Raw genomic sequence first — 25,170 nt, forward strand, 5'->3', positions numbered from 1 at the left:
AAAACGTGGCTTTTTCTAATCTATGGGTTCTTTAGACACGAGGCAGAAAAGAGCGCGGGGGCCGGGCATGTTAGAACTGAGGAGAAGTGAGTCAGCAAAACGCGCGCGAGTTGAGAGGTTCGGTAGCAGGGCTCTCACCTTTGACAAGTCGCGGCCAAAGATACCGCGCTTGATCCAGTCGAGCATGAGCATGAAGCGCGTGCGCCAGCTCGTCTGCTCGCCCCAGTACACCGAGCGCCAGGCGTACATGCCCAGCAGGCCGCCTGCGATCGAGTAGCCATAGTAGTCAAACACGGCCGAGTTGCCAATGTACGCCAGGCTGCCGAGGTGGTGGTACTTGAAGGGCGAGTAGTATGCCTCGTCGTCGACGTTTTCGATGCCGTTGGCCTTGAGCGTCTCGTACTCGTTGGCGAGCTTGGAGAACATGTGGCCCAGGTACTCGCCTTGCTGGGACGCGACTTGGGCCGTGGCCGGCAAGGTGGTGAGGTTTTTAGTGATGCCCAGGAACATTTCAGCCACCTCGTTGAGGGACAGGTTGCCGTCGTTGTCCTTGTCATACTTCTTGAAGATGTCGCCAATTTCCTCGAGGGAGGTCTCGGCCAGCGGGAACTTCTTCTTGAGGTGCTTGGCAAGGAGCTGCCACTCGTCGCGGTCAAGCTTGTCGTCCTTGTTGGCGTCAAACTTCTCCCAGAGGACAAGGAGGTTGTTGAGAATGTCCAGGTGGATGGTGGACGCATCGCCAATGGCGTAGACGGTGCCCTTGGGCGAGCCCTCGACGCGGAGGTGGGCGTCGACCTGGACGGCCTTGGAGTGGAACTGGTTAGGAAGCTGCTCGGTCATGCGCTGCGTGAACGGCTGCATGGCAATACCGGTCGACCACAGGGTAAAGCCCGAGGGAATCTCCTTGGTCTCCGTCTTGCCGTCGTCGTTCTTGATCGTCAAAATGACAGAGTTGGGAGTCACCTCGGCGACGCGTGCGTTGGTGATGACCTTGACGTCGGTACGCCCAAAGCGCTGCTCGGCATAGTTGGAGATCTTTTCAGAGTACGTGTTGAGAATGTGGTCGCGGCTCTGGACAATCGAGACGGTGACCTCGTTCTTGAGCGTCTTGGGGTAAAAGTCGAGCACGTCTTCGTTGAGCATGTCCGAGAGCTCGGCGGCAAACTCGACACCGGTAGGGCCGCCACCGCAGACGACAAACGAGAGTAGGACCTTGCGTTCCTCGGGTGTGGTGGTAGGCAGAGTTGCGGCTTCGAGGTTGCCTGCGCCACGGGTTAGCTTAGCTACGGACCACGAGCGAAAAGATGAACCCACTCATAATCTTGCGGCGAATAGCCTGGGCGTCGGGAATGCGCTTGAGCTGGTAACAGTTGTCGAGACCCTTGACACCGTGGTCGTTGCTACGCGATCCGACGGCGACAACGACCTTGTCGTAAGGGACATAGGCGCGAGTGGCTTCTCCGCCAGTCTGGCTGGGAATCTCGACCTCGACCAGGCGGTTGGCCATGTCAATGTCGACGGCCGAGCCGTGCAGGTAGTGGCCACGGACACGGGCAATGAGGCGACGAAGGGGCTCGACAAGGGAACGGGGCTCGACAGTGCCGACACAAGCGGAGGGCAGGAGAGGCGTAAAGACAAAGTAGTTTTCAGGAGCAATGACTGTGACGTTGTAGTATGAAGTGGGGAGCGTCTTGAGGACTGCCACGGCCTAAGAGCGCTGGTCAGCAAGAGGTGATGTTGGGTCTGCAATCCAGTCTGTCACTCACGCCCCAGCCACCACCGACGATCACGAGGCGTGGCTTGCCGCTCATGGCCTTCTTCTCGTCGTCTTCCGCATCGTCGAGGTTCTCCTCAATGATGGGCAGGTTCTTGGGTCCGCCCTTGCGAGGGTGGAGACTCAAGGGGTTACAGGGGACGCGGTCGACGTGGCGCTCGTTATAGGTAGACATGTCGTGGAGGAGGATGGCGCCCAGCAGGATTGTGAGACCGAGAGTGAACGAAATGGCGAGACGCGAGCAACCGGCGATCCAAGGGTGGTTCTTGGCCCAAACAGGGTTGAGAAAGCCGTTTTCGGCATACGACCATTTGTTGCGCGTTTGCGAGAGAATGACAGAGGGGGACTTGCTGTTGTTGGTATCGTTGGAATTGGGTGTGGGCCGGCGAGATTGGAAGACGGTCGGGGGGAGGCGACTAGAGGTGGAAGACGTCGATGCAAAGCCGCGGCTGGCGGCAGCCAAGTAGAGGGCCGGGGACGCGATTGCAGCCGTGCCTAAACGGCCTGCAAGCACCCCAGTGCGTGCCAGGCCGAGAGCACCGATAGTGGTGCGCGACAGCATCCTGGAGGTGAGTGGGTGAGCGGTGTTTGAGAGAGAGGATGGAATGTGGGATGAGTGAGACAAACCAAGAGCATGATAGACGACGTGATCGACGCCGCCGAACCACGTCTCTTTTGCGCAGGCGTGCGCGCGGGTGGTCGACGCGGCGCCTCGTACGTCATTTCGCGGCCACAAGTGTGTGCGGCAGCCGCGGCCGTTGCCGCACAGCCTTATTTGGTCCCCCCGGAGAGCGACAGAGTGGGGAAAGCTGTTAGTGAAAATTAGTGGTATAGTGGCCAAGTCCTCTCAAGCTCTCACACGATTTTGCATGTGGCCGTGTTACCGTACAGAGTCGGTGCGGTGGCGCGGAGCATACATACACCCCTGCACTGCACAGAGGGATGTGGTGGGTGTGGTGACGAGCTAGCCGAGCAGCAACCTTGGCAGTGCTATTCTGGGAGACCCATTAGAAACACATGTGCTTCCGCTAATGCACATTTCTAATACCTCCACCCCGGACGTTAATGGGGCATCGCTGGGTCCACGCAGTTCACGGTTTATACCTGGTCGTTTCCTCCTTGTTCTGTCGTGTCGAGACAGGCAGAGCGAGCTGCGAGGAGTGACAGCAGCAGGAGGAGTGGGAACTGCGAGAGCTGCGAGAACCGTGTTCCTCTCTGTTCTTTCTCTCTGTTGGCGGCCGTCTCTTTGTGAGTATCGCGCATCTCCGGCTTCTGCGCCACTCCCCTGGCATTGCCATCTTTCTCATCTCCACATCCATCTCCTGCATCTTCGCATCTGTGCATCCATCTCGCCCCATAGCAAACCAAAGCACACACCATATCAAGCTGTAGCATCTCACCGCCTCGGCCATCACCCCCCTGTCCCCCCCGGTCTCCCGTGCCTCCGATAAACTCCCCAGTATCGTCTTCCGCTGGCCCAGTCGTTAAAACCATCGCGCCCAACCAGGCAACCGTCTCCTCGCCCACTTCCATTCACCCACTACCACCATGTACATCCCCATCGTATCGTCGTGCGTTCCCCCCGCCACCCCGGGACCACACAAGAACACGGGCTACGCGTTTGTCCGCGCACCAGCGTCCCAACCGCTCGCGCTGCCTTTCCCGAAACGACAGGACGGTTCGCCAGTCCTCAACCTCGATGAAGTGCATTTCTCAGTCTACTACCCGACGAGCGAGCACCGTGCTGCCCGCGCACCCACAGTACAGTGGATGCCCAAGCCCGTGGGCGCCGTCCTCGACGGCTATGCGGCCTACTTTGGCGGCTGGGGGCCCAAGATTCTGTGTACGTTGGACAGACACCAGCACCGCCGGCGTCTGAGAAGGACGGTCGCTCCGTCCAGTGTGGCGATGTCGTGTCGCCCAGCAAGATCTCGTGTGCTGACCATTGTCTCACAGTCTCTTGTTTGAAACCGTTTGCAGCGCGCTTCCAGGTGAGTCGCGGTCACGAAAATAGACACAACTTGCGTGTCCCTCGTGCGAGCTGAGCGAATGAACATGAACATACAGTCTGACCGTCCAACAGATCCCCCTCACGCCCAACGCGCCGCTGCTGAATCGGGGGGACAAGTACCCGCTCGTCATTCTCTCGCACGGTCTCTCGGGCACGCGCAACACATACAGGTAAGCTAGGTTGTGCTTTGCAACTCGAAAGCTAACGTACAGCCAATTCTGCCAAGCTCTGGCGTCTGAAGGGTACATTGTCCTCGCTATCGAACACCGTGACGGCTCAGGACCCATGTTTGTGACTACCCCGGAGGGAAGCAGTGGAGACACGGGCAAGGTGACAGGCTATGCTGCCAACCACCTTTTGCAGTGGCAAGGCGAGCGCCCCGAGATGCTCCGCCTGCGCGGTCTGCAGCTCGACTTTCGCGTTCGCGAAGTCTACGAGGTCTACGCCGCCTTCACCGCCATGCAGGCCGGCAAGTCGAAAGCGCGCGTCGAGGGCATGACGGACCAGGAGCGGATCGGTTTCTTCCAGAGCTTGGGCGAGCATGTCGACGCCAGTGATCTCCAGATGACCGGCCACTCGATGGGCGGCGGCACGACCATCCGCCTCCTCCAGACGGCCCCGCCAGATGGGTTCGACGCACTGCCTCTCAAACACGCCGTGACGCTCGACCCGTGGCTCCTGCCCTTCCCGCACGCCGACTCGATGCCCGACGCCAAGATGCCCCCTCCCCCGCTGCTCTCCATCAACTCGCAAGGGTACTCGGAATGGCAGCCCCACTTCCACGACGTCGTCAACGTGTCGCGCGACCTGGGCGGATCGCTCGTCACCATCATCGGCATCAACCACGAAGGCTTCTCAGACGAACACGTCATTGCCAGCTTGCGGTACACCCGCGCCCAGGACCTGCTGAGCACGATCCACAAGCTCACCATGGCGAACTTTACAGACAGCGTCGCAGACTCGCCTCTTGTGAGAACCCACGAGCCCGACGAGGGCAACTGGCCAGCAAAGGACAGGGCCCACAAGAAGATGCGCGGGTCGTTTGGCGATGTCATTGTGCACCTCGTCTAAGCCTGCGATCTTGCCACAGACCCGCGACCCAGGCCAGCCCCATCACCTCGCCGTGTCGGCCATATCAACATCTCCGCATACACACACAGACATTACCGCCCCCAAACTTATTTCTGCTCGTCACCCGGCCGACTCTCTTGCACTTTATTCCTGTTGTCCCCCCACCCCCACATCCCCACGCCCCATTGTAGCGCTCTGCCTGTGTCCGCGATATGCATGTTGCCTAGATTTCCACCTGCAGTGCGGCGAGGAGCACGTTCTCAATGGCTTGTGGACGGCTCAGGGTTATTCATTCAAGTTGGTCCCAACTGCCTCCTCTGAGCCTCACCCACTTGACCAACGCCTCTGCAGTGTTTGCCAGCTGCAGACACAGCATGGGTGCAGTTCTTCACATGGGGTTGCCTACACACACTAGCTACAGGTGCCTTTGGGCGACGGGGAGTAGGAGGAGGGATGGAGCGGGTACCATGCCGTCTGACTCGCGTTGGGCTTCTTCCAACTGTCCTTTGTTGTGCTCTTCTTACGTGTCACTTCTGACTCTCATTCTCACGCTGGATCTCCGTCTTTCACTCGTTCACTCTTCACACACACACATGCTCACCGCCTTCCACCGCTCATGCCCGTCCACACAGCCCTGGACGGAGCCCTCGAGACAGCCCTCGGGCCCTCGCTCCACGCCAGCGACGGCCGCGTACGGGTATACCTCACAGGCCCACGACCGCTGTTCTGGCTCCAGCCGCGCTGGTCTTGCCCATCCCTGTCCCTCTCTCTGTCCCTCTCGGTCCACGGGCGGAGCGGGGCGCCATTCACGTACCTCGCGTTGTGGTCTGGTAGCGGGGGGCGGTCGTACGGCGCTGCGCGCGGCGGGAGGAGACGCTCGCGGCCGGGCTCGCGCGTGCGGTCGACGAGCGACGATGCACGGGGGTCACGCGGGTCCGTGAGGCGTGCCGCCAGCCCGCCAGTCGGGGGTGGCGGGCGCGCAGGCAGGCCGCCGACGGGGATGAGGTCAAATTGCCAGCCGCCGCCGCCGCCGTTTCCGTCGCCGCTTTTGCTCTCGTGCACGTCGAGCTGGAGGCGGCCGCGGTTCGCGGCCCACGCGCGTTCCTCCTTCTCCAGCAGACCCGGGGCGACGCGCGGGTCGATGAACTGGACCTGGAGCGCGGCACCGGCGCCGCTGCCCTCCGGCCAGACTTGGCCGTGGACGCGCTTGGCGGCCGCGAGGGCAAGCTCGGGCGAGTCGAAGCCGGCATACGCGTGGTCCTTGATGCCTGACAGCCAGAGGCCGGGGAAATCGGCATGGCCAAAGGGAGCGGCTGGGGTCGAGGGCGTGGGCAGCGTCGTGCACTCGAGCAGGGCGTGGAGGGCCGAGTGGAGGAGCGGACGCCGCAGATTGGTGATGTATAGCAGCGAGGTGGGCGGATGGCCGGGCGGGAAGGAAGCGGGCAGCTTGAGAGATGACAGCGCCGGTGCTTGGGTCTTTGGAGGAGACCCGGAGCGGCGAGGAGAGACGCTGCGGGGCAAGGGGGGTGAGGCGACAGCTGTCGCTGTGACAGTACCAGCCGGCTGCGCGGACGTCTTCACGGGAGGTGTGGGTGGCCTGTCAACAGGGAGACGGGGCGGGCTCGGCGAGCGCGGTGCTGGCTCAGAGACGCGCGGCACAGAAAAGGGCTCGTTTGGGCCATTATCCACTTCAATGCCCACGACAGCGGTCGGTAACGGCGACGGTGCGCGTGGGGGCGTCAAGGGCGCGGTTGGAAGCGGCGACACAGGCTGCTGAGCAGGCGGCTGCTCCACGACAGGTTCAGGCTCAGCAGGAGGCTCAGGCTGCACAGGGGTCTCGGGTGGGATGACGGTGGGGGATGGAGCTGTAACCGATGCAGATGTATCGGGGACACCATTGTCGTGTCCGAGGCCATGAGCGTCCTGGTTGGCAGAGTCGTCCAAGAATGCCTGGAGCCGGTCCGCCAACTGCGTGGTGGGTTAGGGACACCAGATAAGCGAACCCACGCACCTCCTTCTTTAACCCCTTTGTCGAGAGGCCATGCTTGTCCAGCTGTTCCTTGAGTTCTGCGACCTTGAGCTTGCCGACGTTGATGGATGTGGTTGCCATGGTGGATGTGACAACGGCAACAACAAAAAGGTGCCCCGCGCCTTCCCTTCAAGCCATCCGCGTGGTGGAGTTGGCCCGTCCCTGGTTCGCGCCGTCATCTCTACTGGCGGCGGATCTTCGTTCACAACCATCTCCTTTTCTCTTTGCCATCGTCCAGTCCATTCCCTCGCACAATGGTGCCCGCAGCACCACCGCCGAGCCAGCTGGCCGTGCCGCCACAGCAGGTTCCCACCACATCACGGCGCAAAGACGCATTCGCAGCTCTGCCAGCCCTCATGTCGCCCGCGAGGCTCACCTCGACTCTTGGCCAAGGACCACTGTCCGCCTCGGCGTCCGCGAGCCCCAGCCCGTCGCCGACGAGCCACCAGCCTTCTCCCAGACCTACACTGTCGCTCGACGTGCGTGATCCCCGTGCCGGCGCGACAGAGAAGCGCCTGCCGTCCCTGCCGTCTCCAGGTCGCGCGGCGAGCGTCAAGGGCTGGGCGTTGGGTGCGTACGACAACAAGCTCGTGTCCTCGACGCTCTCGCAGCTGCCCCCGCTGCCCCCGCTTTCCCCAGGCGGTATGAGCAGCACAGGATCAAACATCTCGGGTTTTTCTGGCCCCAGCTTCTCAGGCATGGGACAAGCACACCACCTCGGCACGTCACCAAACTACGGCGCGTCGAGCCTGAGCCTGAGCAGCATGCACCCGCCTATCCCACGGACACGCACCTCGTCCAACCCGGGCGCTGGTATCCTCGTCTTGCCAGATGGCACAAAGCTCGCCACCTCGGGCGACCCCTTGTCGCAGGCCCCGACCAACATGCACCAGACAATGGCCCACTCGTCGCCCAACTCGCCCTGGTCGCTGCTCACCGTCCACGTCCTGCCGGTGTTTGCGGGCAGTCCGCTCAAGACACCACTCGAGGACCTGAACCAGCTGTGCAACTCACACATTATGGCCACTAGCCAGCGCGTGCCCGCGTCCAGGCTCGTGGCAGTGTTCACCTCCGACTTGCGCGAGTTTATTGCATCGGGCATGCTCACTCTCAAGGCCAAGTTTGAGACGCTGGAAGAAGCAAAGGTGGTTGCGCGGGCGGCCGAAGTGTGGAACTTCTTCTGGGGCCAGATCCTGCCCTATGTCGAAGGTGTGTTCCTCCCCTTTTCCCAAGTACGCGATGTGCCCTCGACTTCTTCAGCGAGGACGGCAGCTCCGCCCATCGTGCCCTCGACACCCATTCCCGTCCGCCAGATCCTTCTCTCCGGCTTTCTGCTCCACATTCTTCTCCCCCTCCTCCCTCGCCTCATCCCCCTCCTCTCCGACTATCCTGGGTCCTATGCTGCGGGCGGCCAACGCCAGCCACAGCAGCAAAGAGGCGCGACGGAGCTGCCTCGTCTTCTCCAAATGTCCCTTGTGCTCGCCACACAGGCGCAGTACTCTGCCTTCTTCCCCGTGCGCGACCTCGCCGAGGCCGAGGCACGCGACGAGGAGACGCGCGAGCACGTCGAGGAGCTCGGGCGCGCTGTCCGCTGGAGCATGGCCGTGGCCTCGGGCGTCGTCGACGAGTTTGGATACACGGCCGACGAGCGGGACGTGCCTCTGGAGTATGGCGGAGACGAGCAGACTGCGGTGGGAGACACAACCGCCGCCGCCGCCAGGCCGGGACTGAAGCGCGGGCCGTCGGTCTCGCAGGCTGGCCGGCTGCGCCCGCGCGCGAGGACCCTCATCAACGACGAAGCCGCCAACGGCTCCAGCCAAGGCCAACCGCAAGCGCAAGGACAGACGTACAATGCGCGCTGGGGACGCCCGCGGATCGACGAAGACGACGAGGACGCCGAGAGCACGCTCAACACCAACGGCCAGATGTTTGCGCGTCCCACCGGTACCCTGGGCGCAACGCTGGGTGCAGGGGGCACCATCTCTGCGGCCACGAGCGTCGCGCCGAGTACTGTGCGCGGCGGCGAGAGCCTGGCGACCATCACCGACCAGAGGACACCTGTGGGAGCTGCACCCGGACCCGGTGCGGGTGGGGAGTACAGGCGGCGACATGACAGGACGTACTCGTCCGGCGAGAGCGACCTGACGACTGCGAGCAGCATGCTCAGCTGGGGTGCGCCCAGGAAGAAGTGAGCCTGAGAGTCTGATATCTACGCTGTTGACCTGGGAGGTTTCCGCGCACACAGCGCACACCACACACTGCACGAGCTAGACTATGTTGTTGTATGCATACCGTTCGTATCCTGTCTACGTCTCCTCAATGACGCTGCGCGCCTCTCTGCTCCACTCGCCCTCGCCTACTCGTCGTTCTCAGGCTGCTCCTCGTCGAGGATTCGGACCAGCCGGACCCAGAGCTCTGTCGAGTCGTCGCCGCGCAGCGTGTCGGACAGGAACCGCGTCTCGACCTGCATCTGGATCTGGAGAGGGTGTTAGCTGAGGCTCTAAACGCGGCTACGCAGCTAGACTTGACGGAGGCAGCACTTGGCCTCCCTATGCTCCTCTCCCCCAACCACTCACCATCTCGAGCGCACCCCGCACCACACCGGCATACACATTCGAGAACCACAGGCCGCCCTCCCGTGCGTCGCGCGGCAGCTCTGCAAACTCGGCCAGGGGGTTCTCCTCGAACGTGAGCACAAACTCGGTCGCCGTGGCCGGGACGGGGACAGCGGCGGCACCCGCGCCGGCGCCCACGCCCGCCGCAGACGGTGCGGGCGGGGGGAACGAGACGGTCGGGGCAATGTTGAGGAAGGCGCGGAAGGCCACTTTGGCGACGACCTCGGCCGTCTCGGCGAACGTGTTGCACCGCTGCAGTCCTGTGCGCGCGAGGAAGTCCTCGACGAGGCGCGTGCCCATGTTGTATCCCCTGCGACTGGTTAGTGGGAGAAAGGTAGAGACGGAGGGAGCGCGGACGCGGGCGTACATCTTCTCGAGCTGCTTGTTCACCTCGCCGTAGTCTTCGTAGTCCTGGGATGGTCAGCGAGGGCACCACCGGTGGGTGTGAATGAGCGGGCATACCTTGATGAGCTGGACGACGAGGGCGCCGTACGTGAGCGAGAAGAGCTCGGCGTTCTGTATCGTTAGCTACGCGATGGTGCGTCGCCAGCCAGCAATGGTGACACTCACGACCTTGTCGGCGCGCTTCCACACATCCTCCTGCAAGGGTCAGCTGATGCCTATACAGAACAACACAGTTGACAGTGACTTACGCCGATAGTCTTGTACTGCTTTCCTGGTGCGGACATGGTCGGTGTGGTGGTTGGTTGGAACGATGAACAAGGTCAAAACGCGTCACCCGACAACATGGACGGCGTGGCGCGCGACATGGTGATTAGAAAGAGACATCTAATGGTCATTTCAAAAGCATCGGCCTGTTTTCTAATTCCCAAACTGACATTTCCTAATAGGCTCCGCTGACCCAAATGACGCACTGTGGAGATTTTGGCGACGGTCAACAACCATCGACAAAACCACCACAAAACAACATCTCTCTCTCTCTCCCTCGTGTCACCATCAACAATGGACACGGCCAACGCCCAAGCCGGGCCCTCGACTACCACCCGCAAACCCCGCGGCCCCCATCCCTCGCCCACCACCCCGCGTCCGACCGCACGCAAACTCCGACCACCACCGCCCGCGCCCACCGGCCCATCACGGGGCAGCAGGCGCCCACCACCCACGCTCCCGCTCAAGGTGCTGCAAGGCGCCGGCGTCCGGCGCACAGACACGCAGCATGCGGGCAACTACAGCCGCGCGACCGTGTTCGTCACGCGCAAGACTGGCCTGGCCGCGCTCCTGGCCCGGGCGCGCAAGCTGGTCATGGACGAGGGGTGCGTAGCGAGCCACTGTCGGACATGGCCCTCCTCTTCTCACAGCCACAGCTGGGGCACCCCGTACCCCGTCTCGGAGACGTAGCTGACATGCATCTCAGATACACCCATGTCACTCTGTACGCCCTCGGCGCGGCCATCCCGCACGCCCTGCTGCTGCTGCACGCGCTCCTCGACGTCCTGCCGTACCCCCTCGGTCACAATGGCGTGTGGTACGAGATCAAGACGGACAGCGTCGACTGCGTAGACGAGGTCGCTGGCAACGACAACGACGTCGAAGGCGGTGACGACGACGAGGGTGAGGACGAGTTTGCCGGTCTCGGCGCGATCGAGGAGGCGGCCCCGCAGCGCAAAGTCCGCACCAAGGGGAGTATCTCCGTCGACATCCACATCGCGCCCAAGAAGAAGGTCAAGGCCGCACAGCAGGCGGTACAGATGTCCACTACACGGGCGGCGGCGGCGACGGGGGGCAAGAAGCGCAAGGGCGAGGTGCCCAAGGCGCGCCCCAGTGCTCGGAAGCGCAGGGCCATCAAGGCCGCCGAGAAGGACAAGGAGAAGGAGGCCGGCAACGACGGTGACATGGGGTCAGGCTCGGGCTCGGGCGCCGCATCGGCATTGGCAGGTGCGCTGTCGTCTGGGTCTGGGTCTGGGCTGTACGCTGCGAGCGAGGAGGACGCGATGAACGCCGTCAACGACGACTGGGATGAGGAGGCGATGATGAACGCGTGACCGTGTGTCTGTGAGTTGACCATCGCCAATGGGAGCCACAACTGACAGTGACACAGTAACCGTACTGTACATATGTTTACAGGCAGTACTACATGGATATGTAACAACTACAGCCCTTGCCTCGGCGTTACGAGGGCCGTTACTAGCCGATTCTGACTTCTGACTATTCTTCTGACTTTTGAGTTCCCCTATTACTAATCGCGGTTCTCCCCTCTTTGGTGATGCGTGGTGGAAGTGAAGTGTTCAAGCGGAAGAGTCCCGGGGCTAACAACCTGTCCGCGTCAGCTCATGTTTCAAGAGACGCAGACGGGGGGCAGGTTCGAGGGAAGGAGGACTTGATGGTAACTCACTTGACGCTGCCCCGGGTGGATTCCTCTAGTGGTTTCTCGGGATGGTCCCGAAAGACGTGGACGTGGACGTGGTGGACATGGAGGTGGGTCGTGGATGTGGGTCGTGCGTGAGTCGTGACCGTGGGACCATGAGGTGAATGGGCTGAGATATGAGAAGATCGTAGGTGTGTGGCACGTTCGCAGCGCAGGTTGACGAGGGCACAAGGCACACTTGGCGACGTTGCGCGCGCCCAAAAAGGAGACGTGGGATCGAGGGCCCGGCGTGCATGGGACGCGACAGCTGTGCTGCGCTTGGCGTAGTGGAGTTGACGGGCAATGTGGATGCAACCAGGCGGGGGTGCGGGGGATACGGGTGCTTGAGAGTGTCTGAGACAAATGCAAGTGGTATTCAAACGATAGGGTTGGCGGCGGAAACGGTGTTTGAGGGCGGTTTACGGTTTGTTGTCCAACACCGACTTCAGTGGTCCAACACCGACAACGGTCCAACACCGACTTCAACGCTTCCCACCACGGTGACTAGCGACCAAAGCGCCGGGCTGCTGTGCTGTCCACGCCATCATGATCACGGCCTGGTCGGCCGGCGCGAGAAACGTAAAGTCGAACCCGAGGCCATAGTCGTTGTCGCCCGTTGGGGAGCGTTGGCGGCTGCTGGGTGTACTGGGGCTGTCGGGGTAGCTGCCTTGTTGAGCGAGTGGGGAGGCCGCCACAGGCGATGACAGGGTACGGACTGGCGGGGTGGACGTGCGCTGTGGTGGCATGAGCGCCGTGTCTCGTTCTTGGGCGTGCTCGCGGTGCGCTGGCCCCAGCACCGGCCCTTGCCGCCCTGGTCCCAGTCCGAGCCCGAGTCCATGCGCGCCGTGGCTGTACGGGTGTGCGTGCGGGTGCTCGAGAGGTAGGTTCGAGCACGGGTACAGGTCTGGAGTCTGGAGGACCTCGTCTTGCGAGCAGGACCTCGACGTCGACGCGAACGAAGGTGTTGGCGATGGGCCTGGCCGGACTGGCCGGACTGGCTGGACAGGCCGATCGGAAGCATCACCACAGGCAGCCGCCAGCGGTTGATGTGGGGGTGGTAATGGTGGTACTGCCATCTCCGCCGTCTCCGCCGCTGCCCCACTGAACGGGACAACGAACTGGGACTCTGGGTGGGCTGCGTCGCGAGTGGCAGACGACAGACATACCTCCATAATGGGGGTAGGCGGTAGAGAGTTTTGGAATGAGTTTGTGGCCCAGTCTCGCGTGAGGTGTGGCGACGAGGTAAGTGTGAATTGTAAGAGAGGTTGTGGGAGTCGGGATTGCTGCCAGCTGCTCTGTGGGGTTTAAGGATGGCGAGGAACAGCAGGAATCACCAGATCGAAAGACAAGGGCACCGTGGCTGTTTTGGTGGCGGAGGCGTTAACAGTGGTGGTGGCCGTGGTGGTGGGGATATATGGGGGAGTTGTTGTCGAGGGGTTGAGTGTTGGTGGGTGGGCTGCAACCTTATATCCATGAGGCCTTCCTGGCGGTCCGAGGGCCTGGATCGCCAACGCAACAAGGGGAACAGCAGGGACGCTTCGTGTGCATAGACCCCCCCGTCGTCGTCTTCGTCTTCGTCGGTGCGCGGGGCACGGAGACGAGGCCTCACCGGGGGGGAGAGGGCCCAACGGTATGTGCCGAAAAACCAAAAGAGCCAAGAGATCCCTCTAGCCGCCGGCGCGAGGCCATGCAGCGTTGTGTATTTTGGCTTGGGCTGATGGGAACGAGTCGCCAGTTGCTCGTTTCTCCCGAGGTATGCACGACAATGGTTCAGATCCGGGGGGTCAAGAGGCCCAGATTGCGAGTGCAATGGACGAGGACATGAGAGGGCACAGGGGCACAGGAGGGCGACCAGGAGGGCCGAGAGGGGGAATGTGGACGGAACAGGACACAGTACGTGCGCCAGGAGGGAGGAGGGAGGAGGCGGACGCGAACATGGGGGATTGAGGGGAATTGGGAATGCTGCACATGCTTGCACAGCGCACAAACCTCACACGACACGAGCAAGAGGGGCGAGACAAAACCGGTACATCGGATCACCGGATCACCAGACGTGAGTGAGGACGAGAGAGAGCCTGGTGCTGTCGGACACCGAAAACCATTATCACTTGCATCACTTGATGTTCCATCCGCAGAACACCTGATCAACACATCAACATTCAATGCGACGGAATGTTGCCCATAATAGCCGGGCAGCTGCAGCTGACCTTGGTGACAACTCGCACGCCCGGCCTTACCATCCTCACTTGCAATAAGATGGCCGACATGAACACATTGGTGAACAACTCTCACACTGTACCTGGTGCCAGTCCCCAGGCAGTCCCAAGGTCCACGTACACACCCCTTGGCCCACTTGTGCCGTGGTTGGTGGGGTCCTCGGAAAGCCAGTGTGTGGCATTGGAGATCTATGCCGCAAACCCAAGCCACGCGCCAATGCTGAGACCTGGCAAAACAGATAGCGCGACGTGGAGCGTGGGCTTACACGTTGCTGACAGCACAGTATACGAGGGTGGTGCGTGTTCATACGAGGCCCCAGCTTGTGCTTGCTGGCAAGCGCCAGGCGTGATTCCATTGCTTGGAACCCACATCAAACCGGAACGACAGCAGCAACAGCAAGATGGCGATCACCGTTGCTGCGTGATGCGTGAGGTCCCTCGACAGATCACTAGATCGCCTGTCAGGCCTGTCAGTTATCACATTTGCCATACCCCTCGGCAAAGGACTGCACGTTTTCACTGTTGCACTGCCATACGATCTGACCAGAGCAAGAGTGGGTCGCCGAGCGGCCAGCGGACTGTGTGACACGGCTCGCTCGTGCACAACGCATGTTTCGATGCAGAAGCAGGCGCAGAGGGGGTTCAATCTTGTCCTCTTGTCCTCAATCGTCTCCTCTTGTCTTCCTGTGATCCTGTGATCCTGTGATCCTGTGACGCCGTCCACATCTGCACGCGTAAACATCTAAGGCGCTAAATCTAGACACACTTGACCCCTTGTTTACCATAGATGGCCAGACATGCCACGGCTGCAACCTTGGGTCGTGGAACCAACTGTACAACTGTGAGGCAAAACGAGGGGGAAAGCGCCTTGCCAGGCATTTGGAGATACATCGGAATCAGGTCTTGCCGGCGCTGGCTGTCCGCCACGGCTAGCACCCTTCCTTTTCTTTCTGTGGACCGTGGGTGCCAAATGTGGTCATTTCCTCTGGCTCCGCTGTCCTACACCCGTCGCTTGAAGAAGCAGTACGGCATCCTCGTCGGCGTAGGTGAGGTCTCGGACAAACTGTTGAACAAACGTGCAGAGTGTAGTTCAGAACGGAGCTCTGGCCAGCGATGGTGTGGAATGTTCACTGCAACCGTCTTTGCTCACAGTCATGGGAGGCAATAAAGCGCAACATGCCGTTGCCCCGTAATTCGTAACATTTAGCCTCGGCGTTTCTGGCATTCCGACCCACATGCAGCAGCTACGGCGCACCAGCCCCAGAGCCGTCCAGAATGCAGATATTAGTACAATGTTACGTTCTTGTTAGACAGTAGGGAGTGTCCACATGATGCCCGGAATAGCAACCTCCCTGGTGTGCCGCCACAGCTGATCGGTCACTGCCATGGCCTGGCCACCGTGTTCGTCGCTTCAAGTGACACGGTAAAGCACTCATTTACGAGTCCACGAAGCTGGGAGCATGGACCGTCTTCCGTCCCGTTCTGTTTGTATGGGAAAGAACGTCTTTCCCGCAAGGCCACAAGCCTCCAACACGGCCGTCGTCCCCGTGGTAGATCCCCCAGGAGCCACAGGCATTTGCCAGTGACTAACATATGCCGTTGACCCGAGCGCCGCAGCCGCGATTCCCCACAAAGGCTCTGCTGCAGTTGGGGGTTGTGTTTTTTTCATTTGCCACAGACCAGCACGGAGAAGGCCCCGCCTGGCCACTTGCACACTTGTCTCATGGTCTCTCACCGTTTGGGTAATGGCGCTGTTGTAATAGGATCGCCACCTGTTGTCGTTCACTCAGTGGATCAGTGGCGCCCAGTGGCCAGTGGCCAGTGGACAGATCCAGCAGAGGCCCAATTCTCTGCCGCCTCGGCACACTCCCACAGACCGGTACACCAATCTGACTAACACAGATGAAACCTAAAAGCCCTCCCAGATTCCTCCGCAGAAATCAGGCTCCGAAACAAAGTGTTCAATATACTCTGCGCCTCGCCGCGCTCGCCGCGAGCTACTAGTGCGTTTGGCGGTAACGTCTGTCCGGTGATCCTGCGTGTTTGGCAAGTTTCACAGCCGCATGCAGGCCAGACATCAGGAGATACGTGTGGGAATGGCCAGATCCCAGCGCGCCCAGCGCCACTGGCCACTGGGCGATTGAGCAGCACATGGAATGGAATGCGATCTCGCGAGTTGTGGGTGAATTGCTCGCTTAAAAGAGTGTAAGCCACGTCGTTCAAGGATGTAGAGCAGGACTAACGTTGGGTGATGTAAGTACACTCTCGCCTAAGGGCCTATGGAGCTACGAGCTCTGTGCCCCCCCCCCCCGGATCACCACCACGGCTGTCTGCATTCCAGGTCGACAGCTGTCGCCCTCGTCGGGTTTGAGTTTGTGTTCTCCTAGTCCGAAATCCTTTAGCCCTCACGTTTGGCGTTTTGCACGTCTGGCATGACGCTGGTCGCTGGCCGCTGGAGTCCCGGCCCTCCGTTTGCCACTCACAGGCGGGCGTGGCAGGTCTGTGTTTAGGCATTCATGTCCCGAACTGAGTCCAAGATGTGTTAACCTATGTACCAGGAGGTGCAGCCCCTGCACAAACGCAACTGCAGCCACACACACGCTTGCTCTTTCAGAGTGCATACAGGAGGTCCTCACCATCGACACAAGCAGGTTCTTTTGCCGAACATCCCGACACTCTTGACGAGACGGCCCCGCCCTCTTACTTGGCGACGCTACACCGCACCCAGTTTGTGTAGGTCATGTGTTGAGTTTCAACCCCACCAGATAGACTGCCACTGGCCACTGGAGAGGGCATGAGCGGCAAACACCGTAGATCCGAATCTCGAATCTGAATCTGGATATGTGCAGTGACAGCATGCAGATCAAGTGGCGTGGCCACGTTCGCAACGCGCTACAGATCACAGACCGGCTTGTCGGTACGCTCAGATCCACACTGGATCGAAAACACAGTTGCCTCGAAAACACAGTTGCCAGCAGCTGCCAGGAGGCCTACCCGATCACAGGATCACAGGATCGGTGGGGACGCGTGATCCAACTGGCCATTTTGTTACCCAGTTTGGTTTGTTTGCGGACCATGCCTGCAGTGCAGGTGGTTTGTGTTGACTTGTGATCGCATCGACACATACAATCAGCCCCCCTTCCCCAATACCGACCATGCACACAGTACACTTTCTGGGGCACTGGTCGGGAAGGAAAGCCGTATGTCACCAAGTGGATGGACAGGTGAAAGAGCGTGGACAAGTGGACGGACAGTTTGGGCAGGCAATGTGAAACTCATAACCAATGTGACACGTCGAAGGCGTGCAGCGCAAAAAGGGGTCTGTAGTGTACGCGTGACAAGCTCGAGTGGAACGTTTGAGCTCTGCGACAAGCTCTCAAGTGTGTAAAGAGGAAATCGGACTGCAACGGCAACACAGCAACACAGATGTGCAGATGGCCGCCAGTCACAGAAACAGCGGTTCCTCCAGTGTCAGGTACTGTCGTACTTTGAATTATGTGCAACCCGCCCATGAAGCTGCCAACCCAGCCAGCAGCCTGCTACGGGTCTCTAACCTTTCTGTGAACTAATACGCGTACATCGGTCACTGCTTGAATGCCTACAGAACAACGTTCTTCCTATACCCCCAATGCCCAGATTTTACTTCTCCAGCTGCTCTTTTTTTCAATCTAAGGCAGCAGACCCGCATCCCTCATCTCCTGCACACCCGACTTTGACGCCACCTTGATGCCGGCCTTGGCCTCCTTGTTGTCCAGGAAGAGGTCGGCCTCGCGCTCCGCGTCGTGGTTGTACAGCCAGATCTGGGTCGCGGGGTCGGACCACTGGTTGGTGCAGCGGATGTAGTGGGTGTCGCCGAGGGACGCGGCCATGCCGGCGTCGCGGGCGCGCTGGTCGGGTCCGTCGGGGTAGTGCCAGATGTGGCCGTTGAGCGCCGAGCGCGCCTGGACCTGGTATGCGCGCGTCTTGCGGATGTCCTCGTATGCCTGGGTGAGGGCCGGGATGTCGTTGCGGGTCACGGCGCGAGCGAGACAGCGGCCGAGAGACGCCGCGTCCTCCATGGCCTGGGCGGCGCCTTGCGACATGTATGGCAGCATGGCGTGGCACGCGTCGCCCATGAGGACGTAGTGGCCGTTCGAGTGGCGCCACGTGTCGATGGGAGGGTACGCGAGGAGCTTCCACTTTGTCGTCTTGTCAATGAGCGAGATGATCTTGGTGAGCTTGGGGTCCCAGCCCTTGTAGTTGTCGCGCATCTCCTTGAGGAGCTCATCCTGTGGCTTGGGGGTGTCCGTTGCCGATCCGTCGTCGGGGTGCGAGAGGACCATGTTGAACGTCTTGCCGCCCGAAATGGGGTAGGACATGACGTGGCGCTGCTCGCCAACCCAGAGGGACAGGTCGGCCTTCTCAACGAGTGGGCGGAGCTCGGGGTCGGCAAGGAGGAGGTCCATGGGGACCGTGGAGCGGTACGCGCAGAAGGGGGTCTCGCGGGGTCCCAGGTCGGCTTCACCGAGGAAGTGCTTGCGAGTCACAGACTTGAGGCCATCGCAACCGAGAATGAGGTCGGAAGAGTAGACCGTTCCGTCGTGGGTGGTGACGGTCGACTTGTCAAAGTCAATGTCGGTGACGCGCTTGTTGACGTGAAGAGTAGCGCCGACAGCCTGGGCGCGGTTGACAAGGGCCTCGTGCAGGTGTGCGCGGTGGACAACCCAGTAAGGCGCGTCAAACTGCTGCTCAAAGTTGGGAACGAGCTTGGTGAGGCCAATGGGCTCGCCAGTCTGCCAGCGGCGGAACCAGATGTTTCCAGGCTTGACGGCAACGGGAGCGAGCTCCTCGTAAACACCCCACCTGCGAAGGAGGCGGGTGACGTTGGGGGTGAGCTGGATACCGGCGCCCACCTGGTTCACGTCAGCGACACTTTTCTATATGTAGCGTAGAGCAAAAGATCCAACTCACCTCGCCAAGCTGGGAAGCCTGCTCGAGGACCGTCACTTGGTGACCGGCCATGGTGCAGGAAATGGCAGCCGAGAGGCCACCAAGACCCGCACCGACAATGAGGACCTGGAGGGGTCCAGAGGTGGAGCCGTTGCCGTTTGCAAGTGTGGAGGCAGTCATTGTGATTATGTGAGGGAGTGGTGTTGGAGCTTTCGAGCGAGTTCTGACCTTAATATCAACTGGCGTCATGTGAGTGTTGCGAGCCCACCACCGGTCCCGGGGCAGGCGCGGCGATAGCTTGAATGGAGGTGTTCCAGCCGGTCCTACCATAGGAGATGGCAAGGAGTGGTGGGACCGAGCCGACCTTTCCGCGGAAGACACCGACGCATCGTAGGGGGCTTGGTCATTCGCCCTGCCAACAGCTCACCGCAGCTATCGCTATCGTGGTGACTTAGTTGAGCATTACAAGTGCCAAGTCGCCGCAGGACATGCATGTGAAAGCCATTTGCGCTGTCTTGAAGTGTCGGCTGCGTCAGCAAGCATCGCCCACCACAGGTCCCAAACGTGAAGGTGTGGACGCCCAGTGCGGCCAATGTGGCTTCCGGTTCATACCCGGATTCCTTTGTCGCCGCAGTCACCATCTGGTGTGACGCATTTCCGGCCTGGGTATCCGCGGCGTTGCCGCGCCACCACAGCGTGTAGACGACGAGGTCATGGGACATATATGGGATGGAGTTATCGGTGATGTAACTTCTCAACAAAGTCCCAAGTCCTCCTCGCGTTTGCCTCCACTTGCAACAGTATTATAGTACAGCAACAAGCTCTCACAATGACCGCTACCGCCACCCTCGCTCCCACTGCCACCACTGGCCCCCTCGCGCCTCCTCCGGCCACCACTCTGTCGATTGCCAACGACAACCAGGAGCAGCTCCTCGAGGACATCAAGGCCCACAATGTCGAGCCCCTCTGGACCAAGATGACCAAGCTCAACCCGCCTACCCCGGCCCCCAAGGCCATTGCTCACAAGTTTGAGTACGCCGCTCTGCGCCCTCACCTCATCCGCGCCGGCGAGCTCGTGACTGAGAAGCAGGCCGAGCGCCGCGTCCTCATGCTCATCAACCCCGCAATGGAGGCTCCCAACACCACCGACACCCTCTACGCTGGTCTCCAGCTTGTCATGCCCGGCGAGACTGCCCCGGCCCACCGCCACACTGCCTTTGCCTGTCGCTTCATCATTGAGGGTAACGGTGGCTTCACTGCCGTCCACGGCCGTCGTATCAAGATGCACCGTGGCGACTTTATCCTCACCCCCACCTGGTGCTACCACGACCACGGAAACGACTCGGCTGCCACTCCCATGATCTGGCTTGACGGTCTCGACCTCCCCCAGTTCCAGCACTACCCTGTCCACTTTGTCCAGCACTACAAGGACCCCCGCTACCCTGCCGAGGATGCGCCCACCTCGCCCATCGTCTTCCCCTGGGTCGACATGCAGGCCGCTCTGGATGCTACCAAGGGCAAGCAGGCCCACTCGATTGTGCGCTACACCAGCCAGGAGCCCGGCCACGAGGGCGAGGAGGTGTCCAAGATCATTGGCGCCCAGTGCGAGCGTCTGGACGCAGGCGCCAAGACCGTCCCCGTCCAGGAGACCACGAGTGCAGTCTACCACTGCGTCGACGGCCAGGGCCGTACCAAGATCGGAGACAAGGTCATCGAGTGGGTCAAGGGTGACACCTTCACCGTCCCCAGCTGGCAGGAGTACACCCACGAGGCCGACGTCGACTCGTACCTCTACCGCTTCGACGACCGCCCCATGATCACCGCCCTGGGCTTCTACCGCAACGCCACCGAGGACTTTTACAACCAGGTCTAACTGCGTCTTCTGGGAAGGGCATTAATGGAGTAGCTTTAGAGTACACGTAGGAGTGATTGTTTGAGACAGCCAGCAGAAGGAAGTTGATGTAATTAAAATGAACCTGGCCTGCCCTGTTGCCGTCCGCGAGCATTGCCTCGCATGCAGCTGCCGTCTGCAACCCCAGGGAATATCCCTTCGATCCGTCGATCGATTCTTCGAAGGGCGCGTCTGGAAAACAAACTAACCTTTTTGCTCCTTTTTGTTCAACCACATTGTGTGTTTTTGAGGCGAGGTGGAAACACAGTATCATTCCTTCGTATCGATGATTTCGATCAACAGTGTGTTTTTGTTTTTTCCTCCTGCACCGTAACACGTAAGCCTGGCCGGATCCGCGCGGTCCTTCGATCGATCCGCAGGAGGGCACAACCAGGAAAACCAACTAGCCTTTTTGCGCTCATTTCCCAAAAGGCGTTATGCGTTTCGGAGGCGAGGTGGAAACGCATTATCGGACCGCTATAAGATGGGTTTTGGTGCACAGTGTGTTTCTTCGCGGATCAAACCCTGTCGCCCGCCGTCGCGAGCCGTTGGGATATGGGGGGGGCCGTCGATCGAGCCCTCGATCGGCGAGGGCGTCAACCCTGGGAATCACACTAGTCTTTTTGCGCTCGTTTTCACGAACGCGTTATGTGTTTCTCGGACCAAGCGGAAATGCACTATCGTCGGCCAGGTTGATGAAGATGTGGCGAACAGTGTGTTTCTTCCTCCAGCTATTTTCTTCCTCCAGCCATCCAGCCATCCAGTGATCCAGTTTTGCGTTCCAACTTTTACCGTGGTTAGCCTAAACCTACAGTTGTGCAGTTGCAAAGTTACAGAGGTATAGGTAACACATGCATGGCTTGCCAGCATGTACTCCACGCCGCCACTCCGCACTCTACGCCGCCACTCGGCACCATCGCTCGTAACGACTGCAGTGTTGACCCACACTTTTATAAATTACGTAAGATTATTTGAGTGGGCAGCGATCCCGGCTCATACCCGGGCTATCGGGGGCCCATGTATAAGGCCAAGGTCGAGCATGCAGTTGGCTCCACAGCGACAACTGGCCGAACTGGAGGGCCCCGTATGCAGCGTGCGCGGGGCGACGCAACAGGCCGTCGGTAGGAGCTGCGATTGGGGAGGTGGATCGACTGGCCCGCGACTCGCCGACTGGCCGACTGGAGCCGCCTGCCCCGTGACCCCCGCGGCATCCCATGCGCCCTTTCTTTCCACTCGTCCTTGTCAATATCCACTAACACCCACCTCTTACAACATCTGCTCCCTAACATCGCCATGAGCTCGGAGCCCCCTTCGAACGGCGCAGGTACTGGCAGCAAGCGCAAACGTACGGCGCAGGCGTGCGGCCCGTGTCGCACAAAGAAGACCAAGGCAAGTTCCACATTGTTGTCTCGTCCGCCCCCCGTCAACGGCTAACCAGACAGTGCGACGGCGTCCATCCATCATGTACACCATGCACCAATCTTGGATACGAGTGCTCGTATCCGCTCGACTCGAGCGCACCCGTTAGTGCAAAGACGGTCGTTGTCACGAAAGAGTGAGTCACCCGGGCGATCCTTCTGTCTGTCGTTTCCGCAACTCACACGGCAGCTATCTCAATGCGCTGGAAGAGCGGATCCGCCGCCTCGAGTCGTCAAAGTCGGTAGACTCTCCATCCCCATCACAGCAGTCACCGCTGTCTTCGACTCACCGCGCAACCGGTAGCTCAAGCCGCCCTCGTCAACACGAGCGTGGTGAAGCTTCGCCCGTCCCGCACGCAGCCTTTGCCTCAACAACGGTGCAGGCAGCGGACCTGGCATTCTCAAACTTGACACCTCCTGTGGACCATGTCATCGTTTCGCCCTCGGCCTCGGCGGTCGTAGCACCCGATGCGCCGAGCATCGATGGAATGGGCCTGCTCCTCGTGCCCGACCGCGCCGCAACAGCTGCTCGGAACGCCGACGCGGGAGTCAACCTCACCTGGGCCACTCCAGAGGGAGAGGTATACGGTGAATCGTCTGGCATCTCGTTCCACCGCCTGCTCATCGACACCCTGTTACCAGGATACGGTTGTTTGGCACCCATCAACGGCGAGGTCCCAAACCACTCGGCAGAGGACGATGGTATCGGGTTCTTGGGCCTGTCGTCTCTCCCAGACGTTTTTGTGGTGCGCGCCGACGACTTGCCGTCCCGGATAGAGGCACGCGCGATGCGCGAGTACTTTGCTGGCCACACCTGGCAGCTGTACCCGTACATCGACCTTGTTGCCCTTCAGCAGACCTACGAGTCTCTCCTCGAAGGTGTGACCACGTTCATGAGGACCAGGCATGACCCGGGACCCCGCCCGCCAAACCCTCTCACTTCACCTGCCAATGAGCCGATCATTGCCCTGCACTTTGTCATCTTTGCGCTGGTCCAGGCTCTCACCGATGAGCAGTACACGAAGATTGATGGTGAGGTCTCATGTTTCCGCGAACACACCTGACCCCAGTTCTCCGCATCGCCCTGCGCATGCTTCGCAAGCACCTCGACTGGCCGCGTAACAGTCTGAAAGGTACAGTAGATGCATGCTGTCGGCGCTGACAGGCAGTCCAAGTTCTTCTGATGGGCGCCATGGTGATGCAGGGCATCGACTGCCCCGGCTACAGCTGGGACCTGCTAGGATGTAGGTTGTGCGTTCTTGGCGCTTACTGACCTACCAGACGCTATTCGCACAGCCTATGCCGTTGGATTGCAAGACGATTCCATCAACAAGCGCTTCCCTCCTGCGGAGCGCGAGATGCGCACTCGCGTGTGGTGGGCTTGCTACACCTTTGACCGGTAAATACATGGCTCTGGTGATCTTGCCTTGCTGACTCTCAGCTTCCTCACGGTCACGATTGGTCGCCCCTCGGCAATCAATTCTGATCTCTTCTCGATGCCCCTTCCTCGACCACTGCCTGGAGAGAATCAGATCGCTGTCAAGTTCTTCTGCGAGTCCATGTAGGTCGCCAGCACCCAATTGCAGCTAACTTGCCAGTGGCCTGTACCGCTCCCTATCGGACATCATGACCAACCCACCAGCCACTTTCCGCGGAGCTAGCCCCGATTTGCTCCACTCTGTTATTCACTCGACATATCGCCTCGAGTCAGCGTACGCGCTGTGGTGTGACTCGGTTGACCCAGATCTCAACTTTGTCCACGCGCCTCCGACCAGCGCACTCGCAACTGTCCTCGCTCTTCGTGGGCTCACCCTGCGCCTGCTACTTCACCGTCGCGTCATGCTCACTGGTATTCGTGACCACCTCGGTGTGCGCTCCCGCTCGACCACACCTACAGGTCCAGCTACCAGTCTCAAGTTCCTGGAGGCCAGACAGCGCGAGATCAACTTTGGACTGAGTATCGGCATCATCATCGACACGGCCGTGTTCACCATCCGGATCCTGGACAGCCAGTGCAGTGAGGACCTGGTGCTTTCAGCGCCATGGTACCTGCTGTTCTATTCCATGAACTCGTTCATGTCGCTTATTGCCACCTTCCTCCTGGACCTGACCCGCTGGGCGACGTTCATCAGGCAATCCGGCGTCACCATTGTCAACTCGCTGCACATGGTTCACGGGTTTGTGCGCAAGATTAGCAACCGCTACCGTCGCTCCAGTGCGCGCCAGGCACTGTTCATCATCGAGCACCTCCTCCAGGCTCTTGGTCTCAGCACCGACCCCTCGCAGGGCGTACACACCCTCGCCAACGTGGCGCTGGAAGGGTCGTCGTCCAACAGCAACGCGTCGGGACAGCTGCCACAGGCGGCCACCTCGTTTGCTGAAGACATGTTCTTCAGCAACGGTATGGGTCGCGGCCTGTCGGACCTGCCACACCTCGACTTTGAGGAGTTGTCCAAGACGCTCGGGCTGGATTCCATGATGCCCATGGATTTCACTGATTTCGGGCTGTAGACACCGGATTGATTGATTGTACGGCGGGCTTCTCTTCTGTCTTTCTGTAGGTTGTTTGTATCATATATCCGTGACATGCAAGTGCTGCGATGCGGATTCACCAGGTCCAGTTTCCAGAGACGACAATTGGGTAAGCTAGGACGAGGAGCAAGGAGTTTCGCATCTGCGTCGACTCGGCCCGACCCCAGCTCGGGCAATTGGAGGGGCGGCTGCGGTGAGCGAGCGGTGACTTGGGCGAGTGACACCCCGCAGCCACCGCGGCTGCTCGGCGGGGCCGGCCAGGGCATTTCACCGGGGATGGCACGGAAACGGCCAGATCCGGGGAAGCAAGGATGGCGTT

The 25,170-nt window shown here is 60.4% G+C and overlaps 11 protein-coding genes across 11 annotated transcripts; 6 read left to right on the forward strand and 5 right to left on the reverse strand.

The window, feature by feature from the left end:
• Positions 1–15: 15 nt before the first annotated feature.
• On the reverse strand, positions 16–2,336 carry EHS24_007828 (uncharacterized protein; the record flags this gene model as incomplete). The annotated part of the gene is made up of 3 exons (XM_028623170.1): positions 16–1,262; positions 1,315–1,708; positions 1,767–2,336. The coding sequence occupies 3 exons, from the start codon at positions 2,334–2,336 to the stop codon at positions 16–18; spliced, it is 2,211 nt and encodes a 736-aa protein (XP_028476103.1).
• Positions 2,337–3,322: 986 nt separating this feature from the next.
• On the forward strand, positions 3,323–4,856 carry EHS24_007829 (uncharacterized protein; the record flags this gene model as incomplete). The annotated part of the gene is made up of 4 exons (XM_028623171.1): positions 3,323–3,617; positions 3,755–3,765; positions 3,858–3,955; positions 3,998–4,856. 4 exons carry the CDS (start codon positions 3,323–3,325, stop codon positions 4,854–4,856), a joined length of 1,263 nt encoding a protein of 420 aa, XP_028476104.1.
• Positions 4,857–5,267: 411 nt separating this feature from the next.
• EHS24_007830 (uncharacterized protein) lies at positions 5,268–6,966 on the reverse strand (the record flags this gene model as incomplete). The annotated part of the gene is made up of 3 exons (XM_028623172.1): positions 5,268–5,271; positions 5,671–6,824; positions 6,868–6,966. The coding sequence occupies 3 exons, from the start codon at positions 6,964–6,966 to the stop codon at positions 5,268–5,270; spliced, it is 1,257 nt and encodes a 418-aa protein (XP_028476105.1).
• Positions 6,967–7,139: 173 nt separating this feature from the next.
• EHS24_007831 (uncharacterized protein) lies at positions 7,140–9,077 on the forward strand (the record flags this gene model as incomplete). The annotated part of the gene is made up of 1 exon (XM_028623173.1): positions 7,140–9,077. One exon carries the CDS (start codon positions 7,140–7,142, stop codon positions 9,075–9,077), a length of 1,938 nt encoding a protein of 645 aa, XP_028476106.1.
• Positions 9,078–9,241: 164 nt separating this feature from the next.
• Positions 9,242–10,189, reverse strand: BET3 (transport protein particle 22 kDa subunit; the record flags this gene model as incomplete). The annotated part of the gene is made up of 5 exons (XM_028623174.1): positions 9,242–9,361; positions 9,462–9,911; positions 9,963–10,016; positions 10,071–10,100; positions 10,154–10,189. The coding sequence occupies 5 exons, from the start codon at positions 10,187–10,189 to the stop codon at positions 9,242–9,244; spliced, it is 690 nt and encodes a 229-aa protein (XP_028476107.1).
• A 274-nt stretch (positions 10,190–10,463) lies between these two features.
• Positions 10,464–11,503, forward strand: EHS24_007833 (uncharacterized protein; the record flags this gene model as incomplete). Its single annotated transcript, XM_028623175.1, has 2 exons — positions 10,464–10,774; positions 10,876–11,503. 2 exons carry the CDS (start codon positions 10,464–10,466, stop codon positions 11,501–11,503), a joined length of 939 nt encoding a protein of 312 aa, XP_028476108.1.
• An 844-nt stretch (positions 11,504–12,347) lies between these two features.
• Positions 12,348–13,037, reverse strand: EHS24_007834 (uncharacterized protein; the record flags this gene model as incomplete). The annotated part of the gene is made up of 1 exon (XM_028623176.1): positions 12,348–13,037. The coding sequence occupies one exon, from the start codon at positions 13,035–13,037 to the stop codon at positions 12,348–12,350; it is 690 nt and encodes a 229-aa protein (XP_028476109.1).
• Positions 13,038–17,749: 4,712 nt separating this feature from the next.
• Positions 17,750–19,190, reverse strand: EHS24_007835 (uncharacterized protein; the record flags this gene model as incomplete). The annotated part of the gene is made up of 2 exons (XM_028623177.1): positions 17,750–18,973; positions 19,032–19,190. 2 exons carry the CDS (start codon positions 19,188–19,190, stop codon positions 17,750–17,752), a joined length of 1,383 nt encoding a protein of 460 aa, XP_028476110.1.
• A 649-nt stretch (positions 19,191–19,839) lies between these two features.
• Positions 19,840–20,883, forward strand: EHS24_007836 (uncharacterized protein; the record flags this gene model as incomplete). The annotated part of the gene is made up of 1 exon (XM_028623178.1): positions 19,840–20,883. One exon carries the CDS (start codon positions 19,840–19,842, stop codon positions 20,881–20,883), a length of 1,044 nt encoding a protein of 347 aa, XP_028476111.1.
• A 1,311-nt stretch (positions 20,884–22,194) lies between these two features.
• On the forward strand, positions 22,195–23,884 carry EHS24_007837 (uncharacterized protein; the record flags this gene model as incomplete). The annotated part of the gene is made up of 7 exons (XM_028623179.1): positions 22,195–22,259; positions 22,340–22,456; positions 22,510–23,351; positions 23,390–23,437; positions 23,495–23,563; positions 23,616–23,718; positions 23,761–23,884. The coding sequence occupies 7 exons, from the start codon at positions 22,195–22,197 to the stop codon at positions 23,882–23,884; spliced, it is 1,368 nt and encodes a 455-aa protein (XP_028476112.1).
• A 61-nt stretch (positions 23,885–23,945) lies between these two features.
• EHS24_007838 (uncharacterized protein) lies at positions 23,946–24,830 on the forward strand (the record flags this gene model as incomplete). The annotated part of the gene is made up of 1 exon (XM_028623180.1): positions 23,946–24,830. The coding sequence occupies one exon, from the start codon at positions 23,946–23,948 to the stop codon at positions 24,828–24,830; it is 885 nt and encodes a 294-aa protein (XP_028476113.1).
• Positions 24,831–25,170: the final 340 nt, after the last annotated feature.

The sequence above is a fragment of the Apiotrichum porosum genome (assembly GCF_003942205.1).
Source record: "Apiotrichum porosum strain DSM 27194 chromosome Unknown scaffold_6, whole genome shotgun sequence".
NCBI lineage: Eukaryota > Fungi > Basidiomycota > Tremellomycetes > Trichosporonales > Trichosporonaceae > Apiotrichum > Apiotrichum porosum.